A 17,920-nucleotide genomic window follows, 5' to 3' on the forward strand; every position below is an offset into this window, starting at 1 on the left:
CTTGTTTTCTTATGATCCTAATACTTTAAAAATTAGGGATCCAAGAGAAATTATCCTTAGAATTAATCTCACGTTCTAGAGGAAGCTGTTTCATCCCCATGAATATGCTTATTCTAAATTTAATGACAGAATATATATGCATTTATGTAGATTTATTTGTTTCTATAGATATACTTCTGTAGAGGTAGATATCTGTAAATTTAGATCTAGATCGATATCTATATATCAGTACATTGGAAGTTAAGATTAGATTAAGTTCTTAAGAATTTTTTTTAATTGTTTATACAATATATTGTTTATATTGTATAGTTTTTTTTCATAGTTTTCTGTCTGCCTGCCTATCTTTGTACCCCTCTTGTCTATGTACAAATTTTGAAGTTGGTGTGTGTGGCCTTTGAGTTTTCTCTTGTGAGTAATAGGATCAGTATCCCAGCTTGAAAGTAATGGACTGCTAATTGGAAAAAATACCTTAACATTAAAATAGATTTACTTGGGTTATACTTTGGGTATAAGGAAGTTAAATTTTGATTATTAGCTTTCAGGCAGTAAAAGAATAAATAGTTCTAATAAATGTCTTTGATCTCACTATGTTTATAGTTATATAAGGTTTGAACTTATTACACTGAAACCACTTATGTATCATTATGCATTTTGATAGTTCCCTTAATGTATTTTACAAGGTATGTTAGTAGCATCTTCTAGTGAACCTGAACCTGTGGAACAGTTTTTGAAATTGTCACAAGAGCAGCATCGAATTCAGCACAGCAGTGACTATTCCTACCCCAAATGGTTTATACCAAATACACTTAAGTATTACGTCTTGTTGCATGATGTAAGTGCAGGAGATGAACAAAGGTAGGCTTCTTGTTATGTTAGTTAAAATGTTGTTGATCTGAATCTGTTGATTTAAGAAAGAAAATTTTTTTGATATCTTGAGTCTGTTAATAATCACAGCTTTTTACTCTTTTGCTCTGGTATTCTTCTAAATGTCTAAATTTTATCACATTGGCCAACTGAAATCATCCAAATCAGTCTCTTCTATACATAAAGATTTTACTGTTAATTAACATCTATTAGATTGTATTGATAGTTTATTTTTGAGGAAAAGTTTTTATTTATTTGTTGGTCAGTTACAGTAAAAAACAATTTTAGATCTTTTTATCTAATAGAATGGGATATTTATTTAATAAATTTGAGGTAGTCCATCATGCCATTCATTAAAGACTCTGCAACTGGAAAGAGAATATGTTAACATAATTCCCTCTGTGCTTTCAATTTCTTCTTTTCCTCTTTCTCCTTTCAAACTTTTTGAAAGGAATAGTAGTAATAAAGTTAACTGTAGCAGATGCTAACCTGCTATATTCTGCTAGTTTAGATTCTCACAAGATCTTCAAATTCAGACAAGTTTTTAGTCAAACTATTTTGAGTTTTAATTATGCATTGTTATTAGATAAATTGCAATATTAAAATTTTGGTCTGTCAGTTTACTTTTTCTGGATTTGTTTTAAAGACATGAGTAATCTCTTAACATTGCATAAAGAATGCCATTTGACACATCTTTTTTTTCTGTTTTTAACATTTCAGAGCTGATTCAATTTATGAGGAAATGAAACAGAGATATGGAACTCAGGGTTGCTATTTGCTTAAAATTAATTCTCGAACATCAAATCGATCATCAGATGAACAGATACCAGATCCTTGGAGTCAGTATCTTCAGAAAAATAGTATTCAAAACCAGGTATATGTAAAAATAAGCAAATAAAGTTCAAACACAAATTCTCCAAATCTTTATGATGGCTTTTGAATGACTTTTTTTCTCCCATACTGTAGGACTGACTGTAACTATAATGGTACTACAGTTTTAGTTTTTGGAATCTCACTAATTAAACAGAGTCATGAGCAAACTAGCATTAGAACAAGTAGTTTGAGTTTATTTTAACCATCATTGACAAATCCTTCCTTACATAGCTATGCTTTTTTCTAGATAAGAAAAATGAGTTAGCTGATCAAGTAATTGAAAAATTATTTGCACAATTGAATTTGTATTATCTTCTAGGAGTGTAGAAGATAGAATTTATATTTTATAAATTTATTCTATGTGAATGTCTGTAGCAAACTTGATTAGTCACTTATTCTTGATATTAGTAGTCTCTTTCTCTGACAAACTCATCCATCATCCTGACACCTTTTCTACCTTATGTTATTTAGATGCATGGAATTTTCTTTCTGACTTATAACTTCTTTATTCCTTATAAGACCTTCTTCATTTTTGTTTCCTACTCTCTTCCTTGTACTCACTTAATAAAAGAGCCATTTTGGCAGGAAAACACTGAGGTGGAGCAAATTCTTCCCTAATTTGTAAGATTTACATTCCATATTAGAATTTACCGATTAATGTGTTGTTTTTGGTGTGTTAACTGTTTTGGTATGTTGACTGTAACTTCCCTAATAAGAAAAGCTTCTTTTAAGGAAGTAAAAGATATTTTGATATATTATATAGAATAAAATCATTAATGGTTTGGGTAGTGTTTTGCTTTTTTAATATACTAAATATGACCTAAAAATCTCAATTGTAAAGAATTTGCATTTTATTTCCTCTGGGTTTCTAAGATGACTGTTAATGATTAATCTATATATTTCTTTTTATGTACAAATTTATCCATACATAGTGACTTTTTACTTACATAGAAATCATCCCAGAGCTGATATTTCACTTAACTTAAGAAATTGTTCCAGCTCTTGATTGCTAATGTTTCTTACATGGTGCTAAACGTTTGCAAAGACAATGCAATAAGAAATTAACCAGTTGGATGCGAGAGAATTTAAAACTTAAGAAAAAAAATCAACTAAATAGTTCCCTTCAAGGCTACATTTATATAGGAATGCCCAGAGACTTTGAAAGTATTTGAGGTGGGACAGAAGGTAAGCTGGCCAGAGTGGAGAATTATGGCCGATAGTACTCTAGTAAGGATTAGCTAATATTCACACAAGCATATAGAATGCTGATGTACATCTTATGTGAAATGCCCAGATGTATTTAATTCTCAAAATAGATACCACTATAATCTTTTAAAATACATCCATCTTAATCAAACACATATTGTTCAGTTTTCTGAGATACACTTTACTATGCCTAATTAGCTGTTTGACTGTTCTTTTTCTCCAACATCCTACTCTTTTATAGACAATGTGAATAAGTATCTTTAAATTTAAGGAATGCATGTATATTCAATGAATAAATATACTGATGAAATGAATTACATTTGAAACAATTAGCATAGCTGAATGGCAATGTAAATAGGTAAGTAGATGAAGTTAATGGTTAGGAAATAAATATTGTTCTTTTAGAAAGTATACTTGTCAGATAGAATCAGCAAAGTAATCCTATTGTGATATTAGGTTTGGTGATTTTGTATTATTACCCAAGTATAGTTTCTAATCCATTTTTTCTTTTAATAGGAATCATATGAAGATGGTCCTTACACTATAGCTTCAAATAAAAATGCTGATAATAGCATGCTTTCGTTGGATGGATTAGATAATGAAGTCAAAGGTCTTTATTTTTTTAATTAAAAAAATTTTTTTTGCCAGTTTTTCATTATGAAAAAGTTTGTTAAATTGCTAAAAATAGATCAACTTTTATACCCAAAGATGATTCCATTTTGACATGTTAATTTTTATTCTGGAGACTTGAGTTAAATTGATTATAGTTGTTTCATGTAAAAAATAATTCTTTTAAAATAGTTATATAAATGAATTTTTTAATTCTTAAGAAAGTAGTAAGGGTATTAAGAGTAACTTTAAATGCAACTTGATATTTTTAATAATTTAAGAATTTCACTATTATATATTTAATATGTTTTGTTAAGAAATTAATTGTAATAGCTTCTTTTATATTTGATTTTTGACCTTTTAAAAAATATTCTAATTTTTCCCAAAACATTTCAGTTTTCTTTAGATTTCTTAATTAAGATGAATTTTTTGAGTCATACTGTATGAAGTAAGAATTAATTTTTAGTTTTGCTCACAAAGTTTGGGATTTTAGGGGCATAAATCTTGTTATCTAAATTTTACCCATTAAGGTTAAATGCAAGTATAAATTTGATAATTACAGTTTTCTGTCTAATCAGTACAGTAATTTTGTATTACATAATGTTAACAAAAGAAAACCTCCATTTTTTAAATAGATGGTTTACCAAATAACTTCAAAGCTCACCCACTTCAATTGGACCAATCCAGTGACCCTGCCAGCAACTTTGATGGAACTGATCACATAAAATCTGCTGTGTCATTACATGAAACAAAAAAAATGAACACAGGAATACTTCATGGTGCATGTTTAACCCTCACTGATCATGATCGAATTAGACAGTTCATACAAGAATTCACATTTCGAGGTCTTTTGCCACATGTAGAGAAAACAATTCGGCAACTAAATGATCAGGTAAAATTTCAGTAAATGATAAAAAATGAAAAAAAAATGTTCTAATTTGCTATTTGTCAAAGAGGCAGTATGGTATAATGGAATGGAGTCTGTAGTTAGGAGACTTGGGTTCTAGGTGTAGCTCTGGCACTTAACAGCCATGTGAACACAGTTAAGTCACTTAAACTTTAAAATTTCACTTTTCATCATCAGTTGAAAAAAAATCTATAATAATCTTTTTTATTGAATACCTGGATACTAAGTAAACTATTAAAGCACTACAGAAAAATAACTTATACTTAAAGACAGCTTAATGTTCTTTTAAAGTTAGTTCTACCTTAGTCTTTGTTAATAGTATATTAATATACTTGAAATAAGCCCACAAATATATGTGAATAAATATTCATGACATTTACATAAAATATTGTGCAAAGGTCTGAAATTGATGAGGTCTTATGCATTTTTAAACTTTAAATTTCATTATTGGCAGAAAAGTCTTTTCACATACAGATAATTCTTTATGAAAATCCACATTATGCAAATTCAACCTTATGTAAAGAATTCTGAAAGAAATTTGCATACCTCTGTTAATTTTACAGTACTGTGCATACTTTATCACTAATCTTTACTTTTCATTTCCTAATTCTGTTTATTATCTTGGTACAGTATTTAATGTCTACATTTTAGTACATTTTATGATATGAAATGATATTATTTTGTGTATGCCTTTGTTATATAGGGCAAATTTGTATTACATAGAAATCACTAATATAGAGATCTGTGGAATGGTCCACTTAAAGCGAGAACTGTTTGTAATTATATACCCAAAGACAGTCTCCATGCATATGGAAGAAATAAAATCCTCAAAGGTACATGAACCTTTATGTATAATTGGACATACTTCCACTAAACAGATTTTATTTTGAAATTTAGAAGTATTAAGCTATGAGCATAACTGTATACTTACTATCATTACAAACAGATTTCCCAAATTTGCTGTTTGAAAAATCTGATCAAAAATCAAATACTGGGAATACTTACTATTGGCTCTATTAGAACTCAAACTTTAATTAACTGAGATTTTGGGAGAAGAAAACTCATCAGATATAAGGTTTTTAATGGTGTATGAGCTGAATATGAGTTGTCAGTGTGACATGATAACCAAAAAAAGATATTAATATTTTATGTTCCCTTAAGAGGGATAGAATCCAGAATGAAGGTGGTGGTAATTCTATTCTACTTTATTCTCATCAAACCATATAAAATCATCTTGCTCAGTATATTTTTAATAAGATATTAACTCACAATGGTGAAGAGGCTAAAATCTATACCAGATAAAGATGGGATGGGAGAGGTGAGAGAAAGAAAGCAATGTACAGATGTCATCTTCAAGTATCTAGTTGTGTAAGGAGGATTGGATTTCAGTTTTGTGTTAAAAATCCAGATTGAGGTTATCAGGAAGGTTTAAAGTGGAATAGAAACCTATGTAAGTAATCTGTCTATTCAAAGATAGAAGCCTGAATGAGTACTAATCAGGGATGTTATAAACATGATATGTCAGGTTGGATTCTGTCCTCTGAAAGATCTCTTTTAGGGCTCAGATTCTGTTACAGTGTGGAAAAGATTATCTTTCATTAAACCTGTACTTATAAAATTTTGTTAGCTTGAAGAACTTCCGGTATAAAAACTCAATTTACAGGTGCAAATTAGCATCATGCCTATAATATATAGTATCAGACAAATGTTTAGGGTTTAGAGAAGTTAAGTGACCTCATAGTCACATTGCTAACTTAGAGGCAAAACTTGAATCTGTGTCTTCTGACTCTGCAACTGGCCTCTCTATGCATTATATACTCTATTGCTTTTAATTATTTAAATAAGACAGCTTTTAATACTGAACTGCTTGATTTGTCACTATTCTTCAAGCACCCTGTAACTATTCACTGAGTGACTGTCGTAGGTGACGTCTGATTGATAAATGCTTTCATCAGTCATTTTTATTTTTATTTTATTTTATTTTTTTTACAAAGATAGTTTTCAACATTCACCCTTGTAAAACCTGGTGTTCCCGATTTCTCTTCATCTCTCCCCACTTCCTCCCTTTCCTAATCAGCAAGTAATCCAATATAGATTAAACATTTGCAATTCAGGGCAGTTAGGTGGTGAAGTGGATAGAGCACCAGCCCTGAAGTTAGGAGGACCTGAGTTCAAATCTGTCCTCAAGACACTTAACATTTCCTGGCTGTGTGACCCTGGGCAAGTCACTTAACCCCAAATTGCCTCAGCCAAAAAAAAAAAAAGAAAAAAAAAAGCAATTCTCCTACACATTTTTCCACATTTATTATATCCAGTCATTTTTCAAGGCAATATTTTTTACTAGTCACCCACTTGGACCTCCCTGTGCTCTCCACCTTGTAGGTCTAGAACGATAATCAAATTATTTCTTTAATTTCTCCTAAAAAACATGTCAGGCTATTCTTTTGTAATTCTGTGGTGTGTGCTTGTAATTTTTCAAACCAGAATACTGCTCTTCTATATATGTATTGTCTTCTCTGTTCTCTGAGTTCATTGAGGGCATGGGCTATATTTTTCAGCACTTAGCACAATGCTTAACACATAATAAGTTCTTAAAATGTTTTTTTGTTTCATTCACTTACAGAATATACACAAAATGAATAAGAGGTAATTTTTGGAGGGAGTAAATAAGAGGTGAGAGGTATTATAAAAGGCTTCATGTAGAACATAGTGCTTGAGCTGAGTTTTGAAAAATTCTGAGAAAGTCTCGTTAGAAGGCAGGAAGACTGTTGGTATAAAGTCATTGTTATGGAAGATAGAGTGTTGTGAATGAGAAACAAGAGGCCAGTATGGTCCATAAAGTAGGTGGAGGGGATAATGTCTTAAGAGGCATTATTAGAAGGGACCAGGTTATAAAGAACTTTAAATGGCGTAGGAGTTTACATTTGATTCCAGAAGTAAAATCACTGGAGTTTATTGGGAGAAAGATGTAATATAGTCAGACTTGTGCTTTTAGGCAAACCACTTTGGCAGTTGTGTGGAGGATGAAATAGAATGGGGAAAGACTTGACACAAGGAGACTTTTTAGGTTCTGTTGCAGTAGTTCAAGTAATAAGGACCTGAACCCTAGAGTAGGGCCTGTGTGGATGAACATAAAGGTAAGATGTTGTGGAGATAGAACAAGATTTAACAATTGGTTGGATTGATAAGAGTAAATGAGAATGAGGAGTTGAGGACGGTAAAAAGGTTGTGAACCTGGGTAAACAATTAGAAGAATAGGAAATTTATAAGGTATGTTTAGGAGGAAAGTTAATGAGTTCTGTTTTGGACATGTGTTTCAGGTTCCATTTTAAAATGTTTAAAACACATTTGTTGTTGAGGAGCTCAGAAGACAGTGCAGGTGGATAAATGGATTTGGGAGTCATTTTTGTAGTTTACTTTTTTCTGTTTAATTTAATTTATTTATTTAATATTTTTCTTCAATTATATTCAAAATAAAGAAAAATTAAAATCCTCAAGAAAAATTAAATTTAAAAAAAAGAAAGAGAAAATGCTTCAATCTTATTCAGACAATAATTTCCTTCTCTGGGTACAGACAGGATATTTCATCATAAGTCCTTCAGAATAGTCCTGGATGATTGTACTACTGAGAATAGCAAAGTCATTCATAGCTGGTTATTGCAGAACATTGCTATTATTTTGTATACAGCACATTTCACTTAGCTTGAGTTCATGAAGGACTTTTCAGATTTTTTTTTCTCCTGGGAGCATCCCACTCATCACCCATAGAACAGTAATATTCCATTGTAAATATACATTACAGTTTATTGAACCATTCCCTAATTGATAGGCATCCCTTCAATTTCTAATTTTGTTGCCCTGAGAAGAGAGCTGCTATAAATATTTTTTGTACAAATAGGTCATTTTACTTTTTTTTTTTTTTTAAATTTCGTATTCATGCCAAATAGTGGTGATATTAGGTCAAAGGATATAAGTGAATTTATAGCTCTTTGGGCACAGATCATATCTTGATTTTTTTGTCATTTGGAGCATGTCTCTTATTTTTTATAAATTTGACTTGTTTTCCTCTGTATTTGAGAAATGAAGCCTTATCAAAGAAATTTGCTTCAAAATTCATTTTACAATTACTATTGCTAACTGTATTCGCCTCCCTCCCATTTATTCTTTTTCTCCTTTCACCCTATCCCTCCTCAAAAGTGTTTTGGTACTGATCACTACCCTCCCCTGATATATCCTCTCTTTTACCATCCTCTTTCCCCTCCCATATCTCATTCTCCTCCTATTTTCCTGCAGGATAAAATAGATTTTTATACTCTTATTGAGTATGTATATTATTTCCTCTTTGAACCAGTTCTAATAAGGGTAAAGTTCAGTTTTGCTGGGTAAGTGATTCTTGGTTGCAATCGTATTCCAAGTCTTCTGGTCCTTTAATATAGAAGCTGCTAAATTTTGTGTTATCCTGACTGTGGCGCCACTATACATAGTATGAATTGTTTCTTTCTGGATACTTGGCAATATTTTCTCCTTGACCTGGGAGTTCCAGAATTTGGCTATCGTATTCCTGGGAATTTTCATTTTGGGATCTCTTTCAGAAGATAATCAGTGGTTTCTTTCAATTTCTATTTTACCTTCTGGTTCCAGAATATCAGGACACTTTTTTTTTTTTAATCATTTCTTGGGAAAATGATGCCCAGGCTCTTTTTTTGATCATGGCTTTCAGGTATGCCAATGATTTTAAAATTCTTTATCCTGGATCTTGTTTTTCTAGTGAGATATTTCACACTTTTTTCTGGTTTTTTCTTTTTTTGGTTTTGCTTTATTGGATCTTGATTTCTCATGAAGTCATTAGCTTCCATTTGCTCAATTCTATTTTTTTAAAGAATTATTTTCCTCAGGGGGTTTTTGTATCTTCTTTCTCAATTTGCTAATTTTGCTTTTTTAAGGCATTCTTCTCATTAACTTTTTGTATTTCCTTTTGCACCTCTCTCAATTCTTTCCCAAAGTTTTCCTTTGTCTCTCTTACTTGATTTTCAAAGTCCTTTTTGAGCTCTTTCATGGCCTGAGTACAATTCTTATTTTTTTTTTTGGAGGCTTTGATATAGGAGCTTTGACTTTGTTATTAGCTGAGTGTGTGCTCTTTGTCCCATAATAACTTTTAGTGGTCAGAAACTTTGTTTTCCTTGACTTTTAACATTTTGATAAAGTAGGTTTCCAGGATGGAAGGTACATTGTTCCAAGCTTCAGGTATGTTGCGCAGCTGTTTTCAGAGATCCTTCTAGGAACCTGACCATAAGCCCTCTTTTCTGCTCTGGAGCTTTTAAAGTGATCTTGTACTATATTTTTAAGATCTAGTGTGTGAGCTCTGCTTTGCTCAGACTATGAGTGAGGCTGCACTGGAACAGCCTCCCTTGGATTACACAACAGACTCTCACTCCTCCTCTGTCTGATCCTCCCTCTCCACTGATCTTCTGAGTCCCTCTTGATATTCCTGGGCCAAGCAGTCCAGAAGCTTCTAGTCCTACTGCTGATTCAGAGGTTCTGCCTTGGTGTTGCTTCCGCTGGGCTGGGGCTGGGGCTGCACTGGCACAGCCTGTGCTGGGATAGTGTGCTAGGTTCCCACCCTGGTTCCATAGTCTTTTTCTGCTGAATTTCTAGGTCCTCTTTGGTGTCTCTGTGCTGAGAGACCTGGAAGCCATCAGTACTACAGTAGCTCATTGAGAGTTTGGGCTGGAGCTGGCCTGCACTGGGACTTGAAGGCTGGACTCCCCACACTGGTGTCACAGAGTTTTTCTGCTGACCTAAATTGCTTTCAGCAGGAAGATGCTCTACTGGGTCTTTTTGACTGTTTTGATGCTCTAAAATTTGCTTAGAGACATTATTTAAAGGAATTTGGAGCAATTTTGGGGGAGAGGCTGGGAAAGTTCCTGCCTTTACTCCACCATTTTGACCTGGGTTCCAGTTTACTTAATTTTTTAAAAGTCATTTGATAAGATTCCATTTAATTCTATTAAAATAATGGAGAAATATTAGGCTAGACAGTAGGTCTTGGTTAAAATGTTGAGGATTTTTAGTTTTTTTTTTTTTTAGCAGAGAAGAAACAGCTGCAAGCATTTGAAATAGCATTTTTAAATTTACTTTTTGAAAAAGTATTAATGTGAAACTTGGAAAAGTGGTTCCTAGGAGTGAGGTGAAAGATGTGTTTGAGATTCAGGAAAATTAACTAGTATTTAGAGTTATTTAAAGTAAAATTGGCTGCCTTGATATGAGTTTCCCCTCATTGCAAGATCTTCAGAGAGAATCTGATAGACCATTTCTTCAATATGTTGTAGAGTTGATTTTCTTTCATGTGTATATTAGCTCCTGAGTTTTCTTCATACTCTAATTCTGGGAATGGGATTGTATTGCACAAAAGTGATGTCCTTAGTATTTTTTTCTCAGCATATTTATAATTCTGCATATTTTTCCTGCAAATGCTATGCTACTAATTGAATACTTAATAACTAATATTAGATTCCTTAAATATACAGGAAAAAAATTCTGGTTTTATTCTCAGATTTATCCATGTTTAAATTTTCCTTTCTAGCTGATATCAAGAAAAGGTTTGAGTCGATCACTATTTTCTGCAACTAAAAAATGGTTCAGTGGCAGTAAAGTTCCAGAAAAGAGCATCAATGAGCTAAAGAATACATCTGGGTTGCTGTGAGTAAAATTTCAGTGTCTTATTGAATGAGTATGTATAACTTAATTGTCTTTTAAAAAATCCTAAAATTTTGTTAACAGATTTAAATTATTTCATTAACAATTAGCAACATGAATATTTAAAGTCATGGCATATTTCAGAAAGCTTTTAAGTGCATAAATATCTAAAAATAGTTAGTTATGTGATCTTAGGTAATTTGCATGCCATATTTGTTCCTATATTTGCTCCCCCCAATTTAATTTGTATGAAATACTGTGTTTCATAATTTTTCTGTGTGTGGATATGTATATGTGCGTGCGTGCACATGCATGTGCGTGCAATTTGATTTTAAAAAGATCTCATTATGGTCAGCCAGTAAATATTAAATATCTACTATGTATCAAGCACTGTGCTGCCCACTGGGGATACAAGAAAAGGCAAAATACAATCCCTTCTGTCAAGCAGGTCACAAGGTAATGGGGATGATGATGGACTGAGAGTGAGCATTTTTGTCCAGATCACCCAGCACATATTCTTCCAGAAAACATGTTGGACTGAATTCTGAATGGGAAGGCTAAGGAAAGTCACAGTGAGTCATTTCTCCAGCCCAGAACAGCTTAGGAAGGCAGCAAGGTGTGTAGATAAACTGAGGGTGGGAGCTGCCAGGAGTGTAACATGATATAAGCATAGATAGGATCTAGAGCATTTAGAACTAGGGAACTGAGGTAGAGCAGTGTAACAGGAAGCACTGGAGCAAAAAATGTTCCAACGGGATTTCTCATTAGGGACAAGAACAAATGATATCTGGTATTTTTGCCACCTATTTACTAGTTCTGTATCACAGATCTAGAGTGCAGAGGAGTAGTCTCAGCTAGTTGTAGGGTCCTAGCTGAGTACCAGCACAATACAAATTCCAGAAACTTTTTATTTTTTAAATAATAGCTTTTTATTTTTGAAATACATGCAAAGGTAATTTTCAGCGTTTGCTCTTGCAAAACCTTGTGTTCCAAAATTTTCTCTCTCCCTTCCTCCCCACCTTCTTCCCTAGACAGCAAGTGATCCAATATGTTAAACATGTGAAATTCTTCTATACATGTTTCCATATTTATCATGCTGCACAAGAAAAATCAGATCAAGAAAGAAAAAAATGAGGAAAAAAAAGTTGAAAATACTATGTTGTGATCCACATTCAGTCCCCACAATCCTCTTTCAAGATGCAGATGGCTCTCTCCATCACAAGTCTTTTGGAATTGACTTGCAAATTCCAGAAACTTAACCACGTGTATCCAAGCCCAGGAGAAGAGTGGCAAATCAATTTTAACCTTTAGCCCAGCACATAAGTCCATAGTGGAAAAGTAGGACGGGAAAGAAGAAAGGAGAGCCAGTGATTCAATTGCTGTGAACTTGCAAAACCTCTCAGCAGGCTAACAATGGCTGAATTCAGCAATAGTTGAATACAACTCAACTATGTATAAACCAACAGTCCCAAATCTGTATTAGGAACTTTGAAAGCTTGGACCAAGACAGCAGTGTACAAACTTTCTCTGAATCAAACCACTTTGAAAGCACTGGACATTTTAAAGCTCTCAGAGCACACTATGAAAACAACAGAAGCTCGGGCTAGACTTCTGCCTCAGGAGTGAGCAAAATCCAACATTAACAAAGTACAAAGTCAAGAAATAGTGGAAGAATTAGTATATGTAAAAAGCAACTGATTATAAAGAGCTACAATGGTGATAGGGAAACTCAAGCAAACAGAAGAGGATAGTGACTTAAAAACACCTCTACAAGCAAAACTCAAAGGAAAAATGCCATTGAACATAAGCACAAGAATTATCAGAAGAGCTAAAGAGATTTTAAAAAAGGAACAAATAATTATTTTAGAAACTGTATAAGAATTGTATAGGGAAAAATGGGAAAAGAAATAGGAAGCATATAATAGTTATGAAAAAAGAATTAGCAAATAGCTGAGTTTTAAAAAAGTACAAAAACTTACTGACGAAAATAACTCATTAAAAACTAATGTAAACCAAATCAAGCTAGTGACTCCATAAGACATCAAGAAATAATAAAACAAAGTTAAAAGACTGAACAAAATAGAAGAAAATATGAAATATCTGATTGGAAGAACAATTGATTCGGAAAGTATATCAAAGAGATGATTTAAGAAACATTGGTTTCCTTAAAAGCTGTGAACAAAACAGGAGCTTAGCTATCATATTTCAAGAAATTGTAAAGGCAGACTGCCCGGATATCTTAGAACAAGAAAGTAAAGTGGAAATTGAAAAAATCCACTGATCACCACCTGAAAGATACCCCAAAATGGAAATTCCCAGGATTTAATTTAGCCAAAATCCATAACCCCCATGTTAAGGAATAAATAATATAAGCAGCCAGAAAAAAGAATTCAAGTGTCATGGACCAATACATATTAACAACTACCACTAGAAAAATAATGGAGGACTTGGAATGTCATATTCTAGAAGCCAAAAGATTAAGGATTGCAAACAAAAAGTAACAAATCCAGAAAAACTGAATATATTCTTTTTTTTTTTTAAATTTTTATTTAATAATTACTTTATATTGACAGAATCCATGCCAGGGTAATTTTTTTACAACATTATCCCTTGCACTCATTTCTGTTCCGATTTTTCCCCTCCCTCCCTCCACCCCCTCCCCTAGATGGCAAGCAGTCCTATATATGTTGGATATGTTGCAGTATATCCTAGATACAATATATGTTTGCAGAACCGAACAGTTCTCTTGTTACGCAGGGAGAATTGGATTCAGAAGGTATAAATAACCCGGGAAGAAAAACAAAAATGCAGATAGTTCACATTCGTTTCCCAGTGTTCTTTCTTTGGGTGTAGCTGCTTCTGTCCGTCATTTATCAATTGAAACTCAGTTAGGTCTCTTTGTCAAAGAAATCCACTTCCATCAAAATATGTCCTCATACAATATCGTTGTCGAAGTGTATAATGATCTCCTGGTTCTGCTCATTTCACTTAGCATCAAAAACTGCATATATTCTTACGATGGGAAAAATAGACATTTGAGAAATTGAAATAATGTACTAGGAGAGACAACAAATAAATAATTATACAGATAAGCTATATATATATATATTGTATAAAAAGGAAGTAATTAACAGGGAAGGCATTAGAATTAAGAGAGTTTGGGAAAGATTTCCTGTAAAGATGGAATTTTAGTTTGAACTTAAAGGAAATATGCAGAGTTGAAAAAGCAGAGCATTCCAGGCATGGGGGCTGTCAGAAAAAATGCTCTGAGAGGAAAAATGGAGTGCATTGTTCATGGAACATCAAGAAGGCCACTGTAATTGAATTTAAGATTATGTGGTAGGGAATAAGATTTATCAGTATTTGGAAGATAGGTGACTAGATAGTGCCACTAAAACTATTTAGTATTTGATCCTGGATGTGATAGGGAGCCATTAGAGCTTATTTAATAGGAAGTGACGTAGCTTAACTTGTACTTTAGGAGAATCACTTTGGTGTCTTAATGAAGAATATATTGGAATGAGCAGAGATTTGAGGCAAGCCAGTCCACAAATTGTAATAGTTAAGACATAAAGTGATGGGAGCCTGTCCTATGGCAGTGTCATAGCAAAAGGGACATATTCAAGAATTTGCAAAAGTTAAATCCAGAGGGGGTGGAGCAGGGAAAGAAAGAGGGAGGGAAGAAGGAAGAGAAGAATCCAAGATGACTTCTACATTGTGAGTTTGAGAGACTGGGAGAATAACATTTCCCTCCCCCCCAAAAAACTTCCTCCTCCCCCTCCTCTCCAGGTAATAGGGACTGTAGAAAGACAGGATTTAGAGGACCAGATCAAAAGTTCAGTTTTGAATATTTAAGTTGTTTACTGAAATTCCAGTTTGAGGTGTCTGGAAAGACAATGGAGATGCTAGATTGGAAGAAAGCAGAAGTGTTACAGCACAATAGGTAGATTTGCAAATTAATCAGTATAGAAATGAATGGAAATTAAATCTGTGGGAGCTGATAAGATCACCAAGTGAAATGTAAAAAAGGGGAAAGAGAAGAGAGTTATGAATAGAACTCTCTGGGGCTTCTATGGCAAGATGGTAGGGTACAGTAGGAGTATCTGGCGATGAGACTGAGAAGGAATTGCTTGATAGACAAGAATAAAATCAGAAGACAGTGGTGTTCTGGAAATGTAGAGAGAAGAGAATATCAAGGAGATCAACAGTTTCAGAAGATGTAGAGATGTTGAGAACGACGAAGATTGAGAAAAAGTCATCAATTAAGAGATCATTTGTAATTTTGGAGAGATCCATTGTAGTGGAATGATAAAGTTGGAAACTGGATTATAAAGGGTTAAGAATAGCATGAGAAGAAAGAAAATGGAGGTGCTTATGGTAGACATCCTTTTCAAGAAGAAAAAGGTAGGCTACCTTTTCAAAGGTAGAAGGGGTATTATATGACTGTTGGATAAAAGATTAAGTGAGGATTTTTCAAGAGCCATGGGAGTGTTAGAAGGTGGTAGGGAATGAATCAATAGAAAAAAATTTTTAAATGATAAAATGGGGGTGATAGGGTGCAGTCTATAAGAACAAATGGAATGGAATAAGATCTTTTGTGCAGTTGAAGGGTTAGTTTTTGTAAAGAGTAAGTCCACTACATGTGAGAGAATGGAAAAGCTAGAGATAGTAGCAGCAGGGATCTATATGATAGGAGATAAAGAAGAGGGGATAAGAGGCAACTCATAGTAAATGACCTCAATTTTTTTCCCCCCTGTAAAATAGGAGGCAAGGAGCTCAGCTGAGAGAGTAGGGCAAAGTGGAGACTTTGAGAGAGAAATGAAAACGTGTGAGAGAGCTTCTCTGGACAGTGGGATAGGGAATTAATAAAGGAGGGTTACTTTGTGGTATGGAGGACACAGTTTAACTTGTACAACATAAATTTGTAGTAGATCCAGAACAGTTGTGCAATTTTTTTCACTTTGGTTCAGCAGCATTTATATAGGAGCTAAGGCAGAGGATTGTGGAATTGAGCCATGATTGAGGCTTGGGCATGGTGTGGTTGTCAGTATGATAAGAGGGCTAGGGAATAAAGAAGACAGTGTAGCGTTGAACTGGTTTTTCACCGAATCAAGATGGGTGAAGTATAGAGTGTGGCAAATACAGGAGAGATGACCTAGAAGAGAACTGAAGAGTGGCCGAAGTAGAAGTGATAGATATAGATGAAGAGTACGTTTTGGTAAAGGGTAGGCAGATGGAGAGATGAAAAGTCAGGAGATTATAGTTAGCTAAAAGGATTTTAGAGTTCTTGAACATGGAATTGATACATTTGTGACTTGGTAAGAATGATATGATCATCTTGATGTATAACTGACATCAGTTGGAGGAATAAGTCATGGGAAGTGAGTAGCTTAAAGAACTGAATGGTCACGGTGTTTGAGGGAGAGCCAGTGTATATGTTGAAGTTCTCAAGTTTGAACCAAGGAATTGAACAGAAGAGAAAAAATTGTGAGCCAGTTACTGAAGTTATTGAGAAGAAAAAAGAATGTCCTAGAGGTCTATAGACAATAACTATCAGGATTTGATTAGGTAGTAGATTGGAATTACATGAAACTCAAAGGAGGAAAGGATTCTGGGTGGTAAAGGTAAGGAGAGAACGTTTTAAACTAATCTACTGAAACAGAAGTTTATAATCACTGGAATGTATAGGATATGACTTAGTATGTGATACTCCTCTTCCCACAGGGAACTGGAAATTGGGGCTGTGTACAAGAGTAGCTTGAGATAGAAGGCACAGAGAATCAAATGTATTTTATTCTTGGTAGGATCCCATATTGGAGTAATGTCATGACTTTCCATAGTCTAAGAGTACGACTGCCTCTTTTTATAGATGACAAAAACTAAAGTACTTCAAGCACTAGGATGCTGTTATTCTATAGTAAAATTTCTTAAAACTGATTTTTGAACCTGGAAATTATTTGATATTTTTATGCTTACTGTGAAAGTTTTTTGATTTAATATAAAGTGTATATGAATACATTAGTAATACATTTCAGTTTTATCAATTCAACTTATTTATATAAAAATATAATCCCTTCTGGCTTTTCTCTGCAGTGTTTAAGATTATATAAAACTTGAATGTTCCTGAATTAAGCCAAGATTCCCAGATGCTCATAATTTGGCCACAGAGAAAATCCTCATGCTGTGGAGGAATTCCCATTGTGGGGCTATATACTAATTAAATATGGAAGCAACCTTCTGTTTCTAACTGTCTTGGAGAAATGAAACTATCTTTTTGGTGGTGGGTGCCTTGTGATAGGAAGCATTTTAATCAGAGTGATTCATATCAACATTTTGTAATGGTTTGTATTTTGAAGGGGAAAATGTAAATGGAAATATTTTTTCTTAATATATATTTGCAGATATCCACCAGAAGCACCAGAACTACAAATCAGGAAAATGGCTGACTTGTGTTTTTTAGTGCAACATTATGACTTGGCATACAGTTGCTATCATACTGCGAAAAAGGATTTTCTGAATGATCAAGCAATGTTATATGCAGCTGGTGCTTTGGTTGGTATAGAACAATGATAAAATTTATGATCCTTAGATCATTTAAATTAAAAGCTTTGGTTATGAAGTATAACAGTACTTTAAGGGCAGCAAAAGAAAATTCCTTAGGACTATATAAGCATTAGTTAAGTGGCTTCTTTAATTTTTGCCCTTTAGCCTGACATGGTGGAGCATGCCTGTAGTTCTTGCTACTTGGGATGCTTAAGTTGGTGG

At 33.5% G+C, this 17,920-nt stretch overlaps 1 protein-coding gene across 3 annotated transcripts in view; it reads left to right on the plus strand.

Annotated features, from left to right (window-relative positions):
- The window catches only part of TRAPPC8 (trafficking protein particle complex subunit 8), a 129,861-nt gene that overhangs the window by 34,361 nt on the left and 77,580 nt on the right, over positions 1 to 17,920 (plus strand). For all 3 annotated transcript variants that reach the window (XM_051970288.1, XM_051970286.1, XM_051970287.1), the window contains 6 exons: positions 681 to 855; positions 1,585 to 1,738; positions 3,460 to 3,553; positions 4,188 to 4,444; positions 11,043 to 11,158; positions 17,557 to 17,707. In XM_051970288.1, the coding sequence (XP_051826248.1) occupies positions 681 to 855; positions 1,585 to 1,738; positions 3,460 to 3,553; positions 4,188 to 4,444; positions 11,043 to 11,158; positions 17,557 to 17,707 (947 nt within the window). The remainder of the gene's footprint in view (positions 1 to 680; positions 856 to 1,584; positions 1,739 to 3,459; positions 3,554 to 4,187; positions 4,445 to 11,042; positions 11,159 to 17,556; positions 17,708 to 17,920) is intronic.

Source organism: Antechinus flavipes, chromosome 1, assembly GCF_016432865.1.
Source record: "Antechinus flavipes isolate AdamAnt ecotype Samford, QLD, Australia chromosome 1, AdamAnt_v2, whole genome shotgun sequence".
Lineage (NCBI taxonomy): Eukaryota > Metazoa > Chordata > Mammalia > Dasyuromorphia > Dasyuridae > Antechinus > Antechinus flavipes.